Source organism: Amblyomma mixtum, chromosome 1 (assembly GCF_055824585.1).
Source record: "Amblyomma mixtum isolate Tamu chromosome 1, ASM5582458v1, whole genome shotgun sequence".
Taxonomy (NCBI): Eukaryota; Metazoa; Arthropoda; class Arachnida; order Ixodida; family Ixodidae; genus Amblyomma; species Amblyomma mixtum.
The window spans coordinates 37,322,253-37,347,696 of NC_143012.1; the positions used below are offsets into that span (position 1 = coordinate 37,322,253).

At 45.8% G+C, this 25,444-nt stretch overlaps 1 protein-coding gene across 1 annotated transcript; it reads right to left on the reverse strand.

Moving 5' to 3' along the window:
* Positions 1-171: 171 nt before the first annotated feature.
* Positions 172-25,397, reverse strand: AMPKalpha (AMP-activated protein kinase alpha subunit). Its single transcript, XM_089547873.1, has 15 exons — positions 25,074-25,397; positions 17,000-17,141; positions 16,812-16,905; positions 16,301-16,445; positions 16,086-16,173; positions 15,909-15,978; positions 15,488-15,536; positions 14,281-14,386; positions 12,589-12,694; positions 11,135-11,317; positions 6,092-6,206; positions 4,672-4,742; positions 3,700-3,765; positions 3,532-3,631; positions 172-1,519 (listed from the first exon to the last, which is right to left on the reverse strand). The coding sequence occupies exons 1-15, from the start codon at positions 25,180-25,182 to the stop codon at positions 1,431-1,433; spliced, it is 1,533 nt and encodes a 510-aa protein (XP_089403999.1). The 5' UTR covers positions 25,183-25,397; the 3' UTR covers positions 172-1,430.
* Positions 25,398-25,444: the final 47 nt, after the last annotated feature.

The following is a 25,444-nucleotide window of genomic DNA, read 5'->3' on the forward strand; positions in this document are numbered from 1 at the left end:
CCCTTCGCTTCAATGCTATTGGGGTGTGTGATATGCCGAATTACATAAAAGCACAGGTTCACTACTTGGTTTCAAATCTATCCAATGCTAGGTTGTCCGATGACACTAGATTACCACTGCACGTCGACAATTTCACTTTGGCGGGGTTTTGCCACTCCAGCTTGTCATATCTTTGTAACAAACTAGGCTGTCAAACATCCTTCAGCGCTTCATGCTGCTACAAGCTTGCAGCGTTTCTACTGCAAGTATGAATACTTATCGATCTGCGGAATTAAAGACTGACTACAGGCCTTCCCTGTACTCTGTCAGTGAGGTTGTGCAGAAGTGCCCAAACTGCACATTAAACCATGAAAAGAAAGCACATTAACACTAACTGCAGCAATTCAGTAAAAACAGCTCGGCCCCAGCGGCTTCTACATAACAGGCCTGTCTCTACAAGAGGAGGCTATGCATCTAAACAAAAAGCCACAACGGTCCAAGAACCAAATGTTAATTTCTTGCATTTTGTGCAAACAAATACTAGCACCACTAGGTGGAATTAGAAATGACTGTTAAGACTGCGTCACTGCAGGCCAAAGCCTGCAGTGATGCAGACTAAAGCCAGGTTTGCAACATTCCAGTGGCTAGCATTACCACCTTCCACTTTTTACCTCATTCCCGTCGCAGTAGAAACGTCTTCTCTTTTCCTTTTTTCTAAGTAGACTAAGAAAAAGTAACAAGAACTAAAACATCCTATATATATATATCCATCTCCGCTCACAGAGAAAGGAGCGGATTGTGCAACATGGCACATGCAAGCACGTACATAATAGGTGGCTTGTCGTATACGGGGTACGGTGACTAGATTTGGCTAGCGTGCCACCCGCTCTAATGAGAGAAGAAAATGTACTGCAAGTGTTGATCGAGGCACGGGGACGCTACTCGAGGAAGAAAAGGCAATTGTAGGCAGCCTTAGATCCCATGGCTCTGTTAATTAATATGCACGCTGTACAGACCACATCTGGATCCTCATTCAGAATGAGATATTAATCTCGGCCTTCACAAAAAAAAAAAAGCAAAGTGTAATTGAAGCACAGATTCCAAGCTGCAGCCACTGCTTTAGTATGTGCCGAGTTGTAGTTTGTTTGGTTCAGGCTTTTAGTTAGTCCGAACATCATCACTCCCGTTATTCAGCTACGCGCTCCAGTCCTAGAGCAGGCAAGTCCTCCCACAATGCCCGGTGCTCACGAACTGCTTCAAATAGTTGGTGCACTACTGGAAAATGTTGACAGCTGGGGAAAAAAAAACCTAGAATCTGCGGTGACCATGCCTAGCAAGGTCACTGTTCAGAGGACAGCACGCTAGCCCAATCTAGCCACCGCCGCAAGCACTGGGGACTGAGGTCAACTTGGATAGTTGGGTTGGCACCGTGGACCAACGCGATGTGCGGCTCAGCGTGCCAGCTGAGTGATGAGTGCGGCGCACATCTCGAAGAACTCCATGGTGTTGTGGACCTGGGTGTAGTTTGTCTCAGCAACGCCTGCACAGAGACGGATTCCACAAACGGTGAGTAAAGCAAGCGCTCACTAATATAGAAAAGAAAAAAGGGAAGATTTTTTTTTCCTGCATGTTAAGTGGCATGACTTATCACGTACCTCAAGAAAATACAAACAGTAAAAAAGACCACCACCGTCTGGAAGACAAAGTAATGAGTGTTATTGGACCGTGACGTCGTCATTGGTATGAGGCAGGTGGTTGTTTCTACAATGCTGTTGTGAATGGCGCTACAAGTCTCAATGCGAGATGTGCTATTTTCTAGTTGCTGCCACAGATAGCGCTGTGATCTCACGGTGGTAGCAGACCCCACGAAATCTTGAAATGTGATGAGTGAAAGCTAACGCTTTTAAAAGATGGAACAAGTGGGAAAGACATCTGTAAAAAAAATGCATATTTTGTGCACCCTATATCAAGCTATTTCAACTACCACATTATGATCAACGTTTTTGATGGTGTTTACCTTAGTGAGTAAACACGTGCGTGCACAGCAGTCTGAAAAGTTACAGAAGTAGGTTCAAGAAAAAGGTGTGTAAGCCTATACGTAAAGCTAAGTTATACTCATCTGTTCTAACGTCGAGACCTTAGAATTGCAGCTGAAAATACAGACACGCGTTTAAGACAGAAAGCAAGCACAACTACGTCTGAAACTGTAGCTACGGATTCCTTGCAACACAGTTAATTCCAGATCCATTCTCTTTTCAATGCCTCACTCTCTCCCTTATCACCCTTTCATGAGATTGGAAGGAAATACAAGTGCTCAGCCAGGGGACAGTTAAGATACTTCACACTGAGGCTTCATCACAGAATAAAGTTTAATTAGGCTTCAAATGTTAGAACATAGAAACCATTAGCTCTCTTTCATTTAGACGTGGTAGCGGCGGCCACACCGGAAATAAGTAAATCAGGGACTGAACTCCCAAACCAGCCTACATGTGTCCCACGGATGGTTGTGATCACAGCAATCATGAGAGGCCTCCATAATATAGTTTAACCAATCGTGAAAATTATCAGAACATGAATGTCCTGGACTGCATACAGAGAACATGACTGTCCTGAAGCACATTTGGTGAATGGCAGAGTTTTAGAAATGCTTTTTCACCCCTACCAAGTTTCACAACTATTGTGTACATCTGATTTTTACCTGAAGAGCTGCCTTTCTGAAATGCAGTTGGCCAGTGCAAATGGCCAGAAGCCTTCAGACCACGGAGTTAGCTTTTGAACTGCGTTAGCCAAGTACTCGCATTACCCATGAAGCTTTGAAATATCCAGAGGTGTGAGAACACGTGTGTTCTCTCTTGTTCGGAGACCTGTCCAACTACACGATCCAACTACATGGCTCAAAAGGATGATGTAGAAGAACTCTACTGCAGTAACGATGTAGCACACAATGATGGTATTTTAGGTAATGTGGGAAAGTGAACTCAACAGTTTTCAAATGCATATTTTTGATGTTCGACATTTCGAACCACACTGTTGATTAAGGAAATTTAAAAACAGGGCTGGCTAATCTTCCATGATGACGGTCATGAATTTTTCAATATAACCTTGGCCCCTAAAATCAAAACTAAAAAAGTTTATTAGTTAGTTTTACAGTCTTAATAGTCTAATTATTGATCCATATAAAGTACATAATGTCTGCCTTGCCTACAGTCCAGCTCAACAGACTGTACCAAAATACCTCTCACAGTTTTGAAAATCAAAATCTGTAATGGATAAAAAGTAGCACCCTGTATACTCACTTCTGTGCAACAATTATCAACGCAGCTGCAAGCGCAGTTTCCGAGAAGACGATGTAACAGAAAAGATATGTCTGCTATCGCCACCTCTCGATTTGGCGCAGCAACCAACCGGTGCAAACCGAAGTGGTCAATCCTGCTTAGTGGACACCTTCAGATTACAGACCCTACTGTCTCGGTAGACTACAACAGCTTTGCTCATTGACCGTAAATTAATGCTGCTAACTTCAGCTACAGAACAATTTGCAGCAGAACTGACTTGGATCCTGCGGTGCTGCCTCCTCATTGGTCGGGAGGGACTTGAAGTCGAGGAGGAAACTCTTGTATTCCACCTGGTACAGCTGCAGGCTCATCTTCACCTGTGGTGAAAGCAGAAGCTGCATCAGATTCTTCCACTCGCGAGAAGCACAGGCAACCAACCGCTTACCGGGCGTGCACTGTTTGGGTTTTTCCGGCGGACACGCACGTGGAAAGGGTTGACGACCTTCCATTCCTGCAGGGGGAAGAAGTGGATAACTATACATAAAACGATCAAGGAAACAAGTTGGTTGACGTGTAGTAAACTTTTAATCGCAGTACTTAACTATTATGCTGCTTCCCGGGGAAGGGGATATATGGCAGAGGACACATCAACTGTCTCATGTTCACATGTGAATTTGCTGTGACCAACAAGTCCTCCTCTTGAGCAACTCCATTTTTTTTTTTTTGGGGGGGGGGGGGGGGGGGGGGGATTATCAAGCTAGCTGACCACTTGATTGAAGTTGATTAGAAGTGGAGCAATAATGACCCCTCCCCATATCTATTAATGAGGGAGGCCACCCTAAGCAGCACATTATATCTTTATGATGACTCCGACCGGATTCCATGACAGCACTACTGCCCTTACTAGCACATTTTTCGCTTGGGCCAAAAGAAAGTGTACGCCATCTATCACAATTTTAAATTAGATTTATCTTAGCCAACTCCTACACAAAACAAAAGTCTTGCCTAACTGCTCCCATTCATGTTTTGCACCAGTGGCAAAATGCTCCATCCTTAATGCTCCATCCGACTCTGGAGGATCCTCACTCGGGCTAGAAAGGCTCCACTTCACCAGATGTCAAATTTCCAGGAAAGGGAGCGAGGGGGGGGCGGGACTCTAGCCCTGCTTTTGCAGTAAAATGCATAAATTCAATTATGACTGGCTGTATAGTGATAAAAGACATAAAAAAGTGCAGTATTATTAGACCCAAAACAAAGTGGGGGAAGGAAAAATGAGGCTTGAGGCACACATAGATTTAGGTGCCCAGGGAACCGAAAAGGCACCAGCAAGGAACCCAAAGGTTTCGTAGAACCTAGTTTGAAAAGCCCTCGTGTAAACGATGACACCACGGGTGCATCAAAGCAGAATGTTACTCACAAAATTGAGTGCCTTCATGGCGCGGTAGACCTCATTCATGATGTCGTGGGGCTTGCTCTGTGATCGAATGCCTGCCAGAAAGGAGAGGAAAAAAATGGTGTTACTTGTGAAGTGACCACGCTCACAAGAAACTTAAGCAAAATGAACAACAACCTCATTTACACAAACTACTACTCGAGAGAAACAGATGCAAGAAGTGTTTACAGTTCCACATGCTATTAACATGTTTACAACCGTATTGAAGCCCTGTCAACCACTGGGTGCTAGAACATAAAATAATGCGAGACCTTGAGAAAGGTTTCTGGAATCCAGATAAAGGCATTATGTTCTACTGTTGCAGTACTAATAGTAGTGCAGAACTTAACTGAAAATGATTTTTTTCTTTCTTTTTTAGTTTAGCATTATGAGTGTACTGTTTACGTAATCACCCCACTATCATATTCCTAAATAGGACTGATAATACTGCCTCTCTGATGACAATTATAACTCAAACATAAGGTCTGGCCAAGGGTTCCGTGCTCTCAATAGAGAGGATTTTCAGTTACGACACTAGTACTGAATGGATGGCCCAAGAACTAAAAGCACACAACTAGCCAGGCTTGTAAGCGTTCATACTTGAGCAAGAGAGTGAAAACAAACAAACAAAACGAGACCAAGCAAATAAAAGGACACAACTAGGTGTGAGTTGTCTCTCCTGTCTTGGCCTCTTTCCGCACATGTCTCGCACACCATGGGACCCAGCACTAAGGTTTTTTTTCACCCTATTCAATATTGACACTAGACTTCCCACAACAAAAACTCTCATGTAAACACAATAGTGTTGCAGTCCACACAAAACCAAGAGCAGATTTTCATATGAACCATTTCTCGCGAAGGAATGGGGGTTGCCGAGGCACTAACGTACCACAGCACTAAAAAATAAGCTCCATAACCTGATGCACACACCTTCAACTAGACAGAACACCATGAGCAATTCCTCTCAGCAAATGGCGCTACGCAGTCATAAGGCCATTTTTTTTTCATGACTTTTACTCTTGTGGTATGTTCACATTTGGATGCTTAGCAGCACTAGCAGGCTAGATTTCTTGCCACAGAAACGCTGCGGTGCTTGCACCAGATGCGCCCACTCCACTGGTGCAACTATGAGGTTGCACAAGATGTTGTCAGGTGAGGGTGCAGCCGCCTCATTAGCTAGTGTTGAGTGGCTGGCTTCTCTGACAGAAGAGATTGGTTCTGTACTGGTTCCATGTGAAGGAGTTACCAGTGGAAAGCGACTTGAAGTGGTAAACTTCGCTCACTTTAGACACCAAATGGCCAAGTGTGAATGTAGAACCATCATTCTTGTGGCATTGCTACAAAAGTGTGGCTAGCAACAGGCAACCCTCGGGGAATGAGGCAACGCCAGGAGAGATGAACGCACCTAGATGCCACTTTGCCCTCTTCATTGGGGTGCCCTTGCGATCCGCTCCATTCCCTCCGCTGAGCATCCGTTGCCGACTCCCCAAGCGCTCTGGATGTGGCCTCTGTGGGCTTTGCTGCAAGGTGGGGGCACCCAAATTGTGACACATTAGGATCCCGCCCGCTAGACAAATGGCAAAAACACTGCTGCGCAGTCAACAAAAACAAATCTCACACATTCAACAGTCCACTCAGAAGTACAGGGGATGGTCTGTACAGGGTGTCTCATTTTGTTAAATATAATAGTGTCAATATACAACCTCGTTAGATTTGGTTTTATTGGGGTTTAGCGTCCCAAAGCGACTGAGGCTATGAGGGACGCCGTAGTGGAGGGCTCCGGAAATTTCGACCGCCTGGGGTTCTTTAACATGCACTGACATCGCACAGCACATGGGCCTCTAGAAGTTCGCCTTCAAGAAATTCAGCCGCCGCGGCCGGGATCGAACCCGCGTCTTTCGGGTCAGCAGCCGAGCGCCGTAGCCACTGAGCCACCGCGGCGGGGCACAAGCTCGTTAGAAACTGTTCATTAACCACTTACCGTATAAATGTATGTAAGGGTACGGGCCACACCGTGCTTTCCCTTAGGAAATATTCAAAAAAACAAACAAAAACCCTCGTAAGGGCCACACCCAGCCTTTCCATGAGCCACATGGGAATAACCTTCGAAATGCGCCCACACAGAAGCCTCCAGGCACTGCCCGTGAATGGCGTGCAAGGCCGCACGTCATCATCATCGTCAACATTTTCTCTGCGAACTCCCGCTATCCATATTGGCATCAGTATTGCCAGCTGCAGCTTTTTGCCTGTCAACCATATGTGCATTGTCACTTTTGTGTGCTATATGTCTCTTTTTTTTTTTATGAACTGTCACCGAGCGTTGGAATTTCAGCATGACAGGCAAACTAAGAGCTACACGGCTGGCTTTTAAATTGAGTCACAGAGTTCGCTCTTTAAAGGGTCAGTCTACTGAATTTTATCGACCATATTTTCTTTGCTGCAACCGATAGCTCTTTACTCAAATTACCGTTTAGCCAGCTGTGGTGCGAAGAAGTGCAGTAGAACATTTTAAAATAGAATTTATTGATGTGGGAACACATCTGTATGAGATGGTAGTCTCATCTGGCAACCATCTGGATTTCCGCCGCGCGGCGACAAACATGGCGGCGCCCGTCGAAGCCGGACCTCTCGCTTCAGACTGAATTCTCGTTGTTGCTGCCTTTTTCAGTGCGTTCACTGGCCATAAATGGGGCGCCTGTCTTTCGCTTCGTCTCATCTCGCCTATAAGAAAACATATAAGAGATAAATTTGCTTTATTTTAATAATTAGAGTGACGATTCTGCCGCTCCTAGGCTTAAGTGGAGAGTCGATTTGTTTACAGCAATGGTTGCCGTCCTGACGACCAGATGGCGCCACTATAGGCTGAGTTTATTTTTGCGTCTCTGCTAGCATACGCTGAACTAAAAGTGGGAATGTGCCTGCGTTTTGCGTACGTGCAACTATAAATATTCATGTGATTTACAGAAAAAGCGAGCGGTACGCCTTCTACAGTTTACTAGAACAAAACGTGCATTTCTCTGACATTGGGGCATACAAATGGTACGTAGTATATTCACTTATGCTTCTACAAAAAAAGACTACCACTTTCTTGAACAAAATGAACGTTTGGGTTCGCCACGATGCATTTTTACGCGACTTTTAACGCCGAAATAAAATATAAATTCCCGCCCAAACCGGGCGCAGATCCCTCGTTATTGATGTTATAGGGTGCCAACTACCAGAATATGCCATTATTTATATACTCATCTCGGTGAGTAGACTGACCCTTTAAATCGCAAGCATCTGGCGGGCAGGAAACTTGACTCGGACGAAAAGTGTGTTTGATGATGGTGCAACGAAAAGGATGCATCAAGGAACACAAGCTGCAATAAGCGCGCTTTCCGAGGCAAGCCGTGCAAGTTTCCTGCACTGGAAGAAGAGCTGCTCTGCTATGCGATGGAAGTGCGAAACAACCGCTACGCGTTGACAATGGACATGTTTGGCATGTGCGAAAAACATACTGCGCGAGAACTCATTGGTGTGTAGTTTTTACTCATTTTTTTTTCCCACATTGCGTACATGGGCCACACGCCAAAAATTGCCCCTCGAATCTTGGGGGAAAAAAAACAAAACCTGTGGCCCTCACATGCGTTTATACAGTGATCTTTAAAATTATCCCTGAACAAGACATCTACTCTGCCAGATAACCAAATTTCACATGCAAGGCTCTGCACCTATTAAGGCGGAAGCCTTTAATGCCTCATCGTTGTAAGCAGGAGCTGTCGACAGAAAATGTCACGCTTTTCAGTTGGTCGAAACAGTCGTCACGTCACAGTGAGCGAATTTCAAACGGGGCCAATTGTACTTTGGCTACTAACCATGCAACCAATTAAAGGAATCATATAGTGATGCTCCAAGTAAGTTTGACTGAGTTTAGTTAATTGCTTTCTTAACCAATTAGTCCAATTAACCTTTCTAGTCAGACCAGATAAATAAATAAAACCGAGTATGAAATTGGCCGAGCTTGGGAATCGAACCTCGAGCACGCTACCACTCCACCATGCCAACTCGATGGTTTGGAATGAACAAAAGTGCGTCTAGTGAATATGGTGTCTTCATTCACTCCCATCTTCCTCCCTTCCCGTTACAGCGAGGTTTAGGTGTCCACCGAGGTATGAGAGACAGATACATTTCCTTTACTCAAAAACCAATTTATGAGCAAGGACAAAGTATTTGTCGGCATTTCAGATTGCTCCAAATTGTTGTGACATCACTGCCAGCGAATTTTGACGGGTGTCCACCCAAATATGCCAGACAGTTACTGCGCAACTTCCTTTCCTCAAATACAATTTTCGACTAGTGTCTACTGAGATATGTGAGACAGTTAATGCAATTTCCTTTCCTCAAATACAATTTTCATTTTCTTCACTACTGCCCCTCTTTCTTCTTTCACTCACACTTCCTCCCTTCCTCTACGGTGCCAACAGAGAATTACAGCCCCATTTCCTTTCCTTAAAAAGCGTTGCATTCAAAGGGCAATGCATTGCAGGGGAATGGGTGGTGGCCACTGGCAGCCCTACAACAAGCTGTTGTGTTCCACTCCTAGGGAAGCTTAAGCGTCATTAATTGGCAGTTAATTAATGCACCAACAAAATGTGCACTGAACAATCGCGTAGCAGAATGCAGCACGCGGGCTTTTGCCTTTCACCACTTTAGCCGCTAAAGTTCCTTGTAATTTTTACAGTAGTTTTATACATATACATGTTAAAAAAAATAATGACGAAATAACTTCAAATTAGGCATCCTGCCCACAGGGGCTCTTGCTGAAATTATAGCCACACGCACGCACACTGTAAGCAGAGGATTAAAAAGGCCAGCGCATTTTGAGTTCCCTTATTATTTTCTATTCAACAAGAGAAAGGAGCAGTAGCATTCTTAAAAGGGCCAGTTTACGGTACAAGACAAGTATAAAAATACTGCCACATTCTTGTAAATATTTCCCTGCACATACAATAATAAAGGCAGAACTCTCGGTTTTGGCAGGAATTTCTATCTAAAAACTGGCAAAGAAAGTCATGCCAAACCTGATGGTGGCACCACACTAACCAAACTTCGAGGCTTTTCTTGTATGGTTGAACCTGCTTTTTCTTCACTCTTTAAAATGTTTAAGCCGGGACACTTGTCTTTGAGACCAAAAAATGACCAAAAAATCGGTTTTAAAAATATTGAAATGTGCGGAATCTCCAGCTATTATTTTCTAACTGTACCAATTTTTTCCTTCAAGAAATCAGCATTTTGACCATAATATTAAATTCAGATCATCGTGTGGGCTGAATTGATGCAGGAGCTGACAATGTAATGGCATGAAAATTTTGGACATCTGGTGGTCTTAGTATGTCGATATCTCAACGTCTAGGACAGATAGAGATGTCACTTCTTTGCTAAGGGAAGCTGAAGACAATGTGTGCAATAATCAAAGCAGATTTGCTCAATTGCACTTCAAAAATTTATGATTTCGTTAAGTTTATTGAAGCATTACATTCACACCTTGAATATTGATATTCCAAGTGCTCTAAAATTAGTAATGAGGGCAAAATGGAAAAATGGTTTTGATTATTGCACTCTTCACTCACCACACATGTAGCCATGGATTAAAAATTATTTTTTATTGAGCTGTTTTTTTTTTTGCACTGAGGTACTAATGAATGACTAATTAAAATTAATTATCTTGGGAACCAACTAATTCATGAGAAAGGTAATTTCATTGTCAAAATCAGTGTAAGAAACTGAGCAAGGTGGTAGAGTTTCATTAGGATTGGTCTAAAAATAAGTAAAACAGGTCTAAGACCAGTGTCCCCCCTTAAAAAAAAAGACAGCCACCATGGCCCCAGTGTCCCTGCCCATCAGCAGCAGTGCTACAGCAGAAAACGGTCGCTGACATCTGTGACAAATATATCACCACTTTATTGATAGTTTTTTGAAACCACCATAGTGGATTGAAGTATAGTTTTAGTAAAAACCTATGCATCTCAGTTAATGTAAAGCTCACTGCCTGCCGCCTAGGCCACACGCACTCATCTTGTCCGTGACATCAGGGTTTCCAAACGCCGACTACCGAGGGAAACAGACATTCCCATACTGAACAAAATTTTTAAAATTCTTCCGCCACGTTTCTCAGCCCCACAGCCAGGTATACATTTAAATGGGCGAGGCACTTTCGATTGCTGCAAAGAGATATAGCCGATAAAAGCCAGTAGCCTGTACCTTCGCACATACGACGTAACTGGGTACCCTCATTTATTTATAGCTCGTATCCTCCTCTTGATGCAAGAAAGGTGCAGTACATGTTAACCGCTCTGCCTCAGTGGAAAGACAGCGTGGCGCGAGGCGAATGATCTGTGTTCACAAAGGATATGCCCATACTGGACATTACACGTGGTTGTTCAGCTTTAACCTGACCAGCACTCACATCAAGCAGGGCTGCCGTCGGTGGTGGGCTGGAGGCCAGGTAGAAGTCCTTGATCTCCAGCTTGGCGGTCTCGTCCTCGATGCGCTTGTTGTCCACCACCAGGTTGTAGGCTATGGCCAGCTGGTCATGCGGGTTGCCACTAAGCAGCGCACTGTGCAGCTCCTTCTCTTGAACACCAAACTTCTACTCGCAGCACCATCCCGGAAAAAAAAGAAATGCAGGAGACGCAAACGCATGTTAGAATCTGTCTTCTACAAAAGTGGCACAAAATTCAAGTAAATGAGGGCAGGAAAGGAAAGAGACAAAAGAAGCCGAAGTTGAAAGCATGAAAGAGAATCCTGGGTTCTGTTTCCACGTGATGTCATGGACTTGAAAACAGTGATGTACCTAGTATTGAGTAAGATGGTCTCGATCTATTCTTATTTCGTGCTAATATTGAACAGAGACGTAAAAAGAAGCGTCCTGTGAAACGACGTCAACGAGCGTCGAAGATTCGCGAAATAAGAATGGGTCATTGTGATTACCTTGTTGCTGCCTTCTTGCTGAGCCTGTATTCAATATTTTGTGATGCATGACTGGACAGGGATGGAGGAAGACACGACATGACATAACTCCATGCATTTCACAGGACATCATCATCATCATCAGGGGCGTAGTCAGGCTGATGATGATGATGTCCTGTGAAATGCATGGAGTTATGTCATGTCGTGTCTTCCTCCATCCCTGTCCAGTCATGCATCACAAAATATTGAATACAGGCTCAGCAAGAAGGCAGCAACAAGGTAATCACAATGACCCATTCTTATTTCGCGAATCTTCGATGCTCGTTAACATCAAGGCGCGTTCTAGAGTAATAACTTGCTGCACCAATGTCCACAAAATCAAGGATCGAATTACCTGGCTGTATAAGACATGCAGGCAGGTGTTCTTAGTCCAAGTCACACCCCAGTGTGCATAGACAACCACTACTGTCTCCATTATTCAGCCTCCAGACACATCTCAGCCCCAGCCATGCACACATACTTAACAATTATGCATTTACCATGAATGAGTCATGTACACAGAAATGCTTCCTGCCAAGGGCATCCACAGAACTTTTTCCAGGAAGGGGGGGGGGGCACCCGATGTCCAGGGATGGGGGCGGCGGTAGATTAGCACCAAAAAGGAACTAGTGCATAAATAATATCCGTAATTCCAGGGGGGGGGGGGGGGGGCAACCGCCCCCCTTGCCCCCCCCTTCCGGACGCCCATGCTTCCTGCATTTTCCTATACTAAAGCCTTTTCTAACAGTCATTTTACATTTACTTAAGACATGGAAACCTCTGTTGACATGTGCATGTACTATAACATGTAACAGTAATCAAATCACCAAGAGTGCAATGTCATTTCATGCAACTCGCTCGTTTGTTGCAAGTTTTGCTGCAACAAGATGAATGGAGAGAAACTGACTGTACCTCACAAACAACTTTCACAGCATCCATGTCGATTATCGAAGCATCATTGTCGTTAGGCAGCGGGAACAGGTAGGCGGGCAGCTCCTTCTTGAACCAGTCATGGTTTCTGAAAAATGAAAAAAAAAAAAAAAGTGCCCTGAGACTGCAGCAGGAGGCACCTCAGACTACTTCACATTCGACACTTTGCCCCTTATGGAAGAGCCAATTAAAGGGACAGGTTAATATTATGTCGCTGTTTATTAACATAATGTAGCAAAGACCTAAAATTTCTATGAACATACACAAATACACATATCATCACCATCATCATCATCAGCCTGAGGCAAAGGCCTCTCCCACGTCTCTCCAACTAACCCTGTCCTTTGCCAGTTGCGGCCACTGTATCCCCGCAAACTTCTTAATCTCATCCGCCCACCTAACATTCTGCCGCCCCCTGCTACGTTTGCCTTCTCTTGGAATCCACTCCGTTACCCTTACGGACCACTGGTTATCTTGCCTTCGCATATACATGCCCTGCCCAAGCCCATTTCTTCCTCTTGATTCTGACTGGGATGTCATTAACCCGCGTTTGTTCCCTCACCCACTCCGCCCGCTTCCGATGTCTTAACGTTATACCTATCATTTTTCTTTTTATAGTTTGTTGCGTTGTCCTTAACTTAAGATGAACCCTCTTCGTTAGCCCCCACGTTTCTGACCCTGACACATGCACACAAGCAAATCATCTGTCTGCCTGACTGCTACGAGTAAATGTAAGCATGTGTGGCCATTTGTCAGCAAAGAAAGAAAGAACCCAGCTGTATTACATATGCCATAATAAAAACACTGGCATTAAAGCTTCTGCAACAGATTTTTTTCCGTCATTCACATCTGTAACACGTGCAGTTTACCCTCTGTGAGTGCTCATGGAGCGCAGCTCATGAAGCACGAGTGTTATAATACCAAGGATAAAAAAATTCCAACTTTGCCAAGAACCTTTCTCTAGTTTCCTTTATTTCGTGCCTCAAAATGTGCAAGAGGCTGCCTCCAGGCACTGCACGCAAGAAAGCCAAACGTTTAGGGCATGACAAAGTAAAGGCTGCTAACAGCTACAGGTGTAAACAAGCTAGTTATGTTAGTAAAAATGGTTTTCTGAGGAAAGGAGATGGCACAGTAATTGGAAATCACAACTGCACTGTGAGGCAAGAGATGAAGGAGGGAGTTAAGAAAGAAAGGAAGGAAGAGGTGCCATGTGGAGGGCTCTGGAATAATTTCGACCACCTGGGGATCCTTGACGTGCATGAACATCGCACAGCACATGGGTGCCCTTTGCGTTCTGCCTCCATCAAAATGCGGCCACCGTGGCTCGGACTGAACCCGAGTTATCCAGCTCAGTAGCCGAGTGCCCAACCACTAAGCCACTGCAGCCAGTGCTTATTAGTAAACAGAGGAATACACAAGCAATTTCTTCAAGAAAGAGAGAGAAAGATTGTAAATGCAGCACAGTGGACATCAAAGATATGCATGAACACTAATAGCATTGCTGGACGGCCGGAGTGTGCTTAACGCTAACATTCAGATTCTGGCAAATTCTAAGCCCTCCAACTAGAACTCAACGAGAATCAGTGAAGTGATTTCGACAGCAGCTTTTAATGCCCTGGACCACTTGAGCGGGGTGAAAAGTTGGAACATTGTTGGCTGCAGGAGTGGCCTTACTTTATGTCCTCCATGGTAGCCCGCTTCATGGGGTCCACTTGCAGGCAGTGGATGAGCAGGCTGACGACGGACTTGTTGAGGTAGTCCGGGATCGGGAACACACCGGCTGTGCATGTGCAAGGCATCCACATCACCACGACAGGAACACACATCACAATGCAGGATAAAAATACTGTTTGCATAGAAACCCAGCTACAACGCAAGTCACCAGATAGCTGTAGAGAGGAAATGTAGGCTAGTTCCTAAAACAGCCTACAGGGAAAAACGGAAGTTTCTCCTCATGGTCACATAGTTAGAGTTTGGTTTGGTTTATTGGGGTTTAATGTCCCGAAGCGACTAAGGCTACGAGGGACGCCGTAGTGAAGGGCTCCGGAAATTTCGATCATATGCGGTTCTTTAACGTGCACTGACATTGCACAGCAAACGGGCCTCTAGAATTTCACCTTCAAGAAATTCAGCCGCCGCGGCTGGGATCGGTCACATAGTTAGAGTGCAGCCAATTCAACCTGTGTGGTAAAATATATGAGACCCGGCTGCCAGAGGGGCAGAATGTTTGGCAAACTCATGGCAGCAAATGCCGCCCTGGTGCAGTTTATAAAATGTCACATGGTGGCACACTTGAAATTTCACACAGCCTAGAAGGTGAAGAAAAATGGTCTCATAAAAACCACATAGATTTGCCAAATGCACCACTAAAACCACATTTCCAGTTTTGTATGACTGAGTGTAACAGCAACTTGTGATGCAGAATCAGTGTATACCGCTGATTTAAATCCATCTAGTGTCGCCTTTCGCAGCACATAATATAAATGTGGCAGCTGAAGACCTGCATGTTCAGAACAACTATCATGCAAGCACTTATGGCATGCCTACACAGTCATTATAGACACGTGCTTATTTCGCAGCAAAAGATGTTTACAGAGCCCTCCCCACTAGATTCAAAGCATAGACTGTCAGCATCCAGTCCTGTGTCATCACACGACCAGTGGTTCCTAAGTGACCAGCACCAGCATATGACTGACAGCCCATTGTGGTAGCCTAGGTTACCATAACAAAGTGTAGATGTTGGAAATCAGCAAAAGACAGGCAGTAGCACAGGGACAGCTTTCGCCAAATTTAGCATGCCATGCATAAGCAATTTGCGATTTTTACTTTTCTCATCAAAATGAATACTGAAGTAACAAAACAAATACCACGCAGAACTTACACTTGATTTTGCGGAACAAGGTTGGGACATGCTCGTCATCAAATGGAAGCTGCAAAAGAGCGCCACATAAGCAAGAGCAAAGTAAATCAAGCGTTGACAGTCAACTACTGCAAATGTCCGAGCGCAAAAGAGGCTGCGAGTTCGATAAAATTGTCCAGGTGAAAACTCTAAAATGGAAGCGCACAGAATCAGTAATGTCATGGTTTGCATAACTGCACTTGCATGCATGTAATCCTTGCACCTGATTGCAACTCTTATGTCAAAAAGTTTGGTAAAGATGAGAGTCCTAATTGCTCATGAAAGGTGAACATGCTGCTTTTTCAACTGTACACAGTCAGCCGGACTCTGGATGACAACACTACCTCAAGAAGTGAAGGCCATACCACATAACAGCTCAGGCCTACGAGAAAAAAACACTCACCGTTCCACAAAGGAGAGCGTAGAGTATGACACCGCAGCTCCAAATGTCAACTTCAGGGCCGGCGTAAAGCCTGGGATGAAGGAAGCAAAAAAGTATCAACACATGTAACCATCGCCTGTGCTTGAAAAGTCAAGGCACAAATGAAAAACAAGGAAGTGTAAAGAAAAGGCTACGCACTTTCCAGAAATAACCTCAGGTGCAGCATAATTGGGAGACCCGCAGCTTGTCCTCAGGAATTCGCCATCCATCATCATGTTAGAGAGTCCTAGGGGAGATAGGTACACAGCAGTGTCACTAGGTGTATAATGCGTATGAGCTTCAGTGCATTAACAAAAGCTTTTGATGCTGTTTTAAGCAAGGTATTATGAGGTGCCACGTCGACATGAACTCACCAAAATCTGCAATTTTGACGTTCAGATTTTGGTCGAGCAGAAGGTTCTCGGGCTTTAAGTCTCGATGGACTACCATGTGCCGATGACAGTATGCCACGCCCGAAATGATTTGTTGGAAGAAGCGACGAGCTTCCGACTCTTTGAGCTGCAAAGTCAGAGATGAATGAAAGAATGCATTAGTGTCAGTTGCCAGCATATCTTGGAACACATTTCCTTTGGGTGCATTAACTAGTGTTCACATCTATGTCCTATCCCACTAGTGAACTGTTCACAAAACAGAAACTTTACAGCTTTTTAATAACATTTCAGCTGTTGAAATACTTGGTTTAGCACTACATGAAGATGCAGGAACATGCTACTTCCAAGTTTGGAACATATCTGGCCAAGTTCTATGTTAGTTTGAAAACTTGTTCCAAACTGCATGGCTCAAGCTGTAATCTGAACTGTTGGTTCACAGAACAAGCTCTACACCTCTGTTCACTTGAACACTGCGCTGTGCTAGCTGCCTCACCTTTCCGTGCTTCACGATGTAATCAAAAAGTTCCCCGCCACACACATACTCCATGATCATGAAAATGTCAGTCGGGGTGCTGATGACCTGATACCTGAGAGAGGAGCAGAGACATAACATGCCATTTAATCAAGCTGTCTTACAATCACACCACGCTTAAACGAGTTTTTCGTGATGGTTTCGCTTACAATTTGATGATATGAGGATGCCGAAAGAGCTTGAGGTTTTGTATCTCCCGTCTGATCTTTCCGACGACATCGAGATTCTTTATCTTTTGCCGGTTCAGGATCTTCACGGCAACCTTGTGACCAGTCAGTTGGTGACATGCCGCTGATGGGGAACGAAATAATTAGCACTCACGGGTTTTAAACCACCGGCAAACCACCAAAGTGGCGCACACTAGCTCCTTGTATTTAGTGTGTCAAGATCAAAGCGAATCGCAGGTTGGGCGGAAAAGCGAGTAACTTGCACTTCTGATGAGTAGGCGCATTAATGAACACGCTCAAGTATTGCGCAAATTAACCTGTTGTCCGCAGACGAGCAACAGTTGCACGTCATCTTCAGTTTTACTCACATTAGCAGCGGTTTGCGAGAATTGAGACGGCCCGCTGCCCATCAACTTCGATACGCAGTGAAGAACTGCAACCATGCGCAGCATTTCAGAGCGAATTCACGAATGCAGCATTTTTACTTCACACCACGTCGGGATTCCGGGGGCCGGAAAGGCGACCAAAAAGTAGCGGCCCAAATCACGAAATTTCGAAGATAGCAGCGAGTAGCAACAACTGCGGCCAGCAAGCCTCGTCGGCTCGCAATTCGCACTCGCTACGTTTTCACACATTTTGTTTTTCCGCGGACGGTCTGCAGTCGGCGGCAGAGTTTCGTGAGACGTACCCGCCGTCTGCTATCCCAGTGTTGCCATACTATAGTGTTGCCAGACTTGCGCGACTTCCAGTGTTGCCAGGCTATAAGGTTGCCAGATTGTGAACTAAAACCCAGTGTGGCCAGACTATTTGTTCCCTCTCTCTTTTACATTCTCCTCCGCCTACAGCTACGCTGTCGCGCCGCAACCGCCCAGCTCGTTAGAGCAGCCTTGCCCGGAGTGGCCGCCGCCTGTTCGCCAAGCGAAAGAGCACGTCCGCGGCGGTTGTGGAATTGTTTTTTTAGTGACTTGTCGAGCAGACGGGTACCACAGACGAAATCTGCCGATGCGTGGCCCCAGTGAGAGTATTAAGAGGAGAGAAACGCGTGATCGTGATTTTGTTGAAATAAGCGTGCTGTGCTCAAATTCACTTGTCGAGCAGACGGGTACGACAGACGAAATCTGCCGATGCGTGGCCCCAGTGAGCGTATTAAGACGAGAGAAACGCGTGATTTTGTTGAAATAAGCGTGCTGTGCTCAAATTCACTTGTCGAGCAGACGGGTACGACAGACGAAATCTGCCGATGCGTGGCCCCAGTGAGCGTATTAAGACGAGAGAAACGCGTGATTTTGTTGAAATAAGCGTGCTGTGCTCAAATTCACTTGTCGAGCAGACGGGTACGACAGACGAAATCTGCCGATGCGTGGCCCCAGTGAGCGTATTAAGACGAGAGAAACGCGTGATTTTGTTGAAATAAGCGTGCTGTGCTCAAATTCACTTGTCGAGCAGACGGGTACGACAGACGAAATCTGCCGATGCGTGGCCCCAGTGAGCGTATTAAGACGAGAGAAACGCGTGATTTTGTTGAAATAAGCGTGCTGTGCTCAAATTCACTTGTCGAGCAGACGGGTACGACAGACGAAATCTGCCGATGCGTGGCCCCAGTGAGCGTATTAAGACGAGAGAAACGCGTGATTTTGTTGAAATAAGCGTGCTGTGCTCAAATTCACTTGTCGAGCAGACGGGTACACCAGACGAAATCTGCCGATGCGTGGCCCCAGTGAGCGTATTAAGACGAGAGAAACGCGTGATTTTGTTGAAATAAGCGTGCTGTGTTCAAATTCACTTGTCGAGCAGACGGGTACACCAGACGAAATCTGCCGATGCGTGGCCCCAGTGAGCGTATTAAGACGAGAGAAACGCGTGATTTTGTTGAAATAAGCGTGCTGTGCTCAAATTCACTTGTCGAGCAGACGGGTACGACAGACGAAATCTGCCGATGCGTGGCCCCAGTGAGCGTATTAAGACGAGAGAAACGCGTGATTTTGTTGAAATAAGCGTGCTGTGCTCAAATTCACTTGTCGAGCAGACGGGTACGACAGACGAAATCTGCCGATGCGTGGCCCCAGTGAGCGTATTAAGACGAGAGAAACGCGTGATTTTGTTGAAATAAGCGTGCTGTGCTCAAATTCACTTGTCGAGCAGACGGGTACGACAGACGAAATCTGCCGATGCGTGGCCCCAGTGAGCGTATTAAGACGAGAGAAACGCGTGATTTTGTTGAAATAAGCGTGCTGTGCTCAAATTCACTTGTCGAGCAGACGGGTACGACAGACGAAATCTGCCGATGCGTGGCCCCAGTGAGCGTATTAAGACGAGAGAAACGCGTGATTTTGTTGAAATAAGCGTGCTGTGCTCAAATTCACTTGTCGAGCAGACGGGTACGACAGACGAAATCTGCCGATGCGTGGCCCCAGTGAGCGTATTAAGACGAGAGAAACGCGTGATTTTGTTGAAATAAGCGTGCTGTGCTCAAATTCACTTGTCGAGCAGACGGGTACGACAGACGAAATCTGCCGATGCGTGGCCCCAGTGAGCGTATTAAGACGAGAGAAACGCGTGATTTTGTTGAAATAAGCGTGCTGTGCTCAAATTCACTTGTCGAGCAGACGGGTACGACAGACGAAATCTGCCGATGCGTGGCCCCAGTGAGCGTATTAAGACGAGAGAAACGCGTGATTTTGTTGAAATAAGCGTGCTGTGCTCAAATTCACTTGTCGAGCAGACGGGTACGACAGACGAAATCTGCCGATGCGTGGCCCCAGTGAGCGTATTAAGACGAGAGAAACGCGTGATTTTGTTGAAATAAGCGTGCTGTGCTCAAATTCACTTGTCGAGCAGACGGGTACGACAGACGAAATCTGCCGATGCGTGGCCCCAGTGAGCGTATTAAGACGAGAGAAACGCGTGATTTTGTTGAAATAAGCGTGCTATGCTATGCTAAGGGATGATCCCCACGCTGGCGTCGCTGCGTCTCATGGTGGGATAGGTGGTAGCGGTTTATTTTAAAGAAAAAATAAAAAAAGGCGAACGAAAGGAATGTTGCCGGCCGCGTCAATTGCCATCTGTAGCACGCGAGCTGCAGCCGGCGGAGGTGAAAGGGAAAATATAGCGAGGAGAAGTATAGCGGGGAGCGATGGCAAGAATGGACAGGGAAGAGCTTTGTATGCTATTTATAAAATTCAAAAAGTAATCAAGTTCGCGCCGCTCGCGCGCAAATGTCCGGGCTCTGTCCGAAAGCAAGAGCGCGCGAGCGGCCACTGTGCACAATCATTTACAGAAAACGACAAATTGTACGTAGCGTCCTGTCTCGAACTAATCGCGCGCGTGGCACACTGCCTTCGTCCACTCGTCCGGCGACACGTTGCCGGTTGGGGCAGCAACTCCAAACTTCTTGAGAAGCAAAACTATTTTCTTGAAGACGGAAACAAAAATAAAGGCAACAGGAGAAAAAGGCGGTTAAAAAAAAGGCGGTTTGAAAAAGGTCTGTAGAAAAGCGGCCGAGATTGGGACTCGGCGCGCTCCTCTTCTTTGTTTGCAGCTGGTTTTAATACCTTCGATAATTGGGCGGAGCTTTATTAAATCTGCTCTCGCGCAATTTCAATCAATACTGCTGCAGTGGCACTGTAGGCACAAGTGGGCGGCGCCCAGTGCTCGCCAGAGCCCGACTCTAGTGGCGCCAGTAATGTCCGCTGCTTAGCTAGACAGTGCGGGTTTTCAGAAGTCGCCGACCTTACTGACCCCCACCCACTTGAGAGCTAATCTCTTTTTAATAGGAAACGGCCGTCGGCCCCTTGGTCCCCGTTTCCCGCGGCCTTGGAGAGCGTCCGAAGCGCGCGACGCGCTGTCACCATTCCTAACCCCTCTAGACTTCCGATGGACACGGTAGTTACCGTCGAGAGGGGGAAGGAACCTACTGGCGCCGTAGGCGTCTAGCTTACAGGTACCAACGACGCGTGCTCAGATTCACGCAACATTGACACTTTTAATTGGGGTAGGCAGTGTTGAACTGAATAACTGATAACAACGAAATTGTAGGCTGTGCTTGGTGAGCTTCGAAAAAAGTGCGAAATTCGGGCGTCGTCAGAAGCAGCCTTGCAGAAATAATTACGTCATGTGCGTGCATCCAATTATTGCCCAGGCACTTCGTAGTGGCTGGATATTTTTTTCTTCTGGCAGTTAAGAATGCTCTGGAGCTCGTGCTGCGTTGAAATCCGCATTCAGAGCAGTAATTGTAGGAACGAAAACATCTTCGACCGAAATCCGTCTTTATGGGTTTTTGAGATAGTTGAGAGGGAACTGACGCCAACCAATATTTTCATTTTTTTGCCCACCGTTTCGGGACCAACTTGGTCCCTTCTTCAGGGGTGGGTGCTGCCTTCGCTCTGCCTTTGTTAGCCCGTGGCGCAGTGCACTAACGCACGAGAAGGGAAGCGTTCCTGGAGTCCTATTCATCGCCGCCTTTGTGAACCGGATGTGTCATGACTCCACATGTCGCCTCTTGAACGGTTTTTTTTTTCGCAGATTTAAAAGGTTTATTAAAACGAAATATAAATGAGCTGTAAGTTTCATAAAAAAGTTAGTACAGTAGGAGGTCCCAAAGTGGAAACTGTCTGGGGGACCTCCCATCAGGAATACATAAGAAAAGTGCACAAGTTTGGCAGGGGAGCTGGAACAAAAGTATACAGTTAAGTTAAAACCGATTGGTGTAATTTGCGCCAATGAATAAGTCAGACAATAGTTAGCGGGCGTAATTTAACAAAAAAGGCATAAAACAGCAAAGCATAAGAGCAAGAGAAAGAACACAAAAAGACATCGGATAGCAATGGGCATTGAATAAATGCAGATATAAAACATAGGCGGAGGAAAAACCAAGAGGTTCCAGATGAGTAACAAATGACCGTTTGCTGTCAGAGTGGGGAACAGAAAATGAGATTAAGGCAACCTTAAGCATGGAATGAGGCTTAATGGGTTGATGAGAGATGTTTTTTTAGTAAAGTGTAGAAAGCGGGCTGCGAACGTGCGGATTTGATTGCTAGTGGTAATGAATTCCAGGTTTTGATGGCGGAGAAAAAAGCAGTTTGTTTTCCATAATTTGTACTCACTTTTGGTAGAAGAATATTGTTTTGTTCAGAGAATCTAGTGTTATTGCTATTAGCAAGGAAAGATGCGGAAAAACAGAGAAGTTGATTATTATCATTGCGAGCGCGGTAGATTAGAAGGCCCAACCTAAGATTACGGAGGCATTTCAACGGCAGAATGTTTACGTCAGAGTAAAGAGGTGAAGCAGAGGCTGTGTATGGGCTGAAAGATAAAATGCGAAGCGCTTGACTTTGAAGATGAGAAATACATGACACATGGCATGAATAGGTATTTCCCCATGATGACAGGCAATAATTAAGGTGACTGTTAATGAAATCATAGAACAGGGATAAGAGAACATGGCGTTGAAAGAAATGTCTAGTTTTTATTAACACCCTTATTCCAAACGAAATTTTTTTACTGATAGATTTCGTGTGTAGATGAAATTTTAGATGGCAGTCAAGCGTGATGCCGAGAAATGTAACGGATTCGGAGGCAGTGATAATATGATGTCCCAGATAAACGTGTGGGCTCGGGATGACATGCTTTTGATGAGATCGGAATATCATGAAAGTGGTTTTTGTAGGATTAAGTTGTAGCAAGTTATTGTCACACTATAAAACAATATTCTGTAAGTCCATGTTTAATTTGTTTATTAGGCTTGTGAAAATGCTGTCCTGAGTGAATAATGTCTTATCATCCGCGTAAAGTATACATCTTGTGTTAATTAAGGACTATCGTCGAGCAAGCAAACCACACGCATGCTAGAGGAGGAGGAACGCCCACACGTAAAGTTCCCTTTCCCGACTGCTGCTCTTTTCGGTTGGTTGTTCGCCCGTTCACGTGCGCGGTCTCTTCGAGGCTGGCGGCGGCTCGCTTTGATTTCCAATGAGTGTCTCCACTGCCCGGACATTTGCGCGCGAGCGGCGCGAACTTGATTACTTTTTGAATTTTATAAATAGCATACAAAGCTCTTCCCTGTTAATTCTTGCCATCGTTCCCCGCTATACTTCTCCTCGCTATATTTTCCCTTTCACCTCCGCCGGCTGCAGCTCGCGTGCTACAGATGGCAATTGACGCGGCCGGCAACATTCCTTTCGTTCGCCTTTTTTTTATTTTTTCTTTAAAATAAACCGCTACCACCTATCCCACCATGAGACGCAGCGACGCCAGCGTGGGGATCATCCCTTAGCATAGCATAGCACGCTTATTTCAACAAAATCACGCGTTTCTCTCGTCTTAATACGCTCACTGGGGCCACGCATCGGCAGATTTCGTCTGTCGTACCCGTCTGCTCGACAAGTGAATTTGAGCACAGCACGCTTATTTCAACAAAATCACGGGGTTCTCTCGTCTTAATACTCTCACTGGGGCCACGCATCGGCAGATTTCGTCTGTCGTACCCGTCTGCTCGACAAGTGAATTTGAGCACAGCACGCTTATTTCAACAAAATCACGCGTTTCTCTCGTCTTAATACGCTCACTGGGGCCACGCATCGGCAGATTTCGTCTGTGGTACCCGTCTGCTCGACAAGTGAATTTGAGCACAGCACGCTTATTTCAACAAAATCACGCGTTTATCTCGTCTTAATACGCTCACTGGGGCCACGCATCGGCAGATTTCGTCTGTCGTACCCGTCTGCTCGACAAGTGAATTTGAGCACAGCACGCTTATTTCAACAAAATCACGGGGTTCTCTCGTCTTAATACGCTCACTGGGGCAACGCATCGGCAGATTTCGTCTGTCGTACCCGTCTGCTCGACAAGTGAATTTGAGCACAGCACGCTTATTTCAACAAAATCACGGGGTTCTCTCGTCTTAATACTCTCACTGGGGCCACGCATCGGCAGATTTCGTCTGTCGTACCCGTCTGCTCGACAAGTGAATTTGAGCACAGCACGCTTATTTCAACAAAATCACGGGGTTCTCTCGTCTTAATACTCTCACTGGGGCCACGCATCGGCAGATTTCGTCTGTCGTACCCGTCTGCTCGACAAGTGAATTTGAGCACAGCACGCTTATTTCAACAAAATCACGCGTTTATCTCGTCTTAATACGCTCACTGGGGCCACGCATCGGCAGATTTCGTCTGTCGTACCCGTCTGCTCGACAAGTGAATTTGAGCACAGCACGCTTATTTCAACAAAATCACGGGGTTCTCTCGTCTTAATACGCTCACTGGGGCAACGCATCGGCAGATTTCGTCTGTCGTACCCGTCTGCTCGACAAGTGAATTTGAGCACAGCACGCTTATTTCAACAAAATCACGCGTTTCTCTCGTCTTAATACGCTCACTGGGGCCACGCATCGGCAGATTTTGTCTGTCGTACCCGTCTGCTCGACAAGTGAATTTGAGCACAGCACGCTTATTTCAACAAAATCACGGGGTTCTCTCGTCTTAATACGCTCACTGGGGCCACGCATCGGCAGATTTCGTCTGTCGTACCCGTCTGCTCGACAAGTGAATTTGAGCACAGCACGCTTATTTCAACAAAATCACGATCACGCGTTTCTCTCCTCTTAATACTCTCACTGGGGCCACGCATCGGCAGATTTCGTCTGTGGTACCCGTCTGCTCGACAAGTCACTAAAAAAACAATTCCACAACCGCCGCGGACGTGCTCTCTCGCTTGGCGAACAGGCGGCGGCCACTCCGGGCAAGGCTGCTCTAACGAGCTGGGCGGTTGCGGCGCGACAGCGTAGCTGTAGGCGGAGGAGAATGTAAAAGGGAGAGGGAACAAATAGTCTGGCCTCACTGGGTTTTATTTCACAATCTGGCAACCTTATAGCCTGGCAACACTGGAAGTCGCGCAAGTCTGGCAACACTATAGTATGGCAACACTGGGATAGCAGACGGCGGGTACGTCTCACGAAACCCAGCCGACTGCTACTGCGAAGCACACTCCACGAGCAAGTTAAAGCGGCGGCATAAACACGTGCTACTGCAAATAAAGACGCATCGAAAGGTGCACTTACTTTTCACTTTGCCAAATGTGCCGACACCGAGCGTTTCCCCTAGAATATAGTGTCCTATTTTGACGAGAGGCTGCCCTTGAGCGCCTTGAGGTTGCGATTTGTCCGCCATTTTTTCTCAGGCACTGCGGTCCAAACACATGTTTTCGATCTCGTGTAGTCAGCAAACTGCGTTACGCTCGCTACCGAAGCGGATACAACGTTATTCGTCGTGCGTACACAACGGGATCAATTTAGGCTTGGCAGCTATCAAACGATTAGGTCGTAAACAACTCAAGAAAAGCGTCAAAAGTGTTTACCAATCTTTTATAAACAGCTGTTTTCTGTTTAAGGAGGTGGCGCCATCGGTCGGCAGTGTAGCACACCATTGGGCT

Coding starts and splice junctions, on each gene's coding strand:
- AMPKalpha (XM_089547873.1), bottom strand. CDS start 25,182: ATGGCGGACAAATCGCAACCTCAAGGCGCTCAAGGGCAGCCTCTCGTC. Junction 16,906..16,999: donor CATCCTCATATCATCAAATT/GTAAGCGAAACC, acceptor CTCCTCTCTCAG/GTATCAGGTCATCAGCACCC. Junction 3,632..3,699: donor ACCCAAACAGTGCACGCCCG/GTAAGCGGTTGG, acceptor CTTTCACCACAG/GTGAAGATGAGCCTGCAGCT.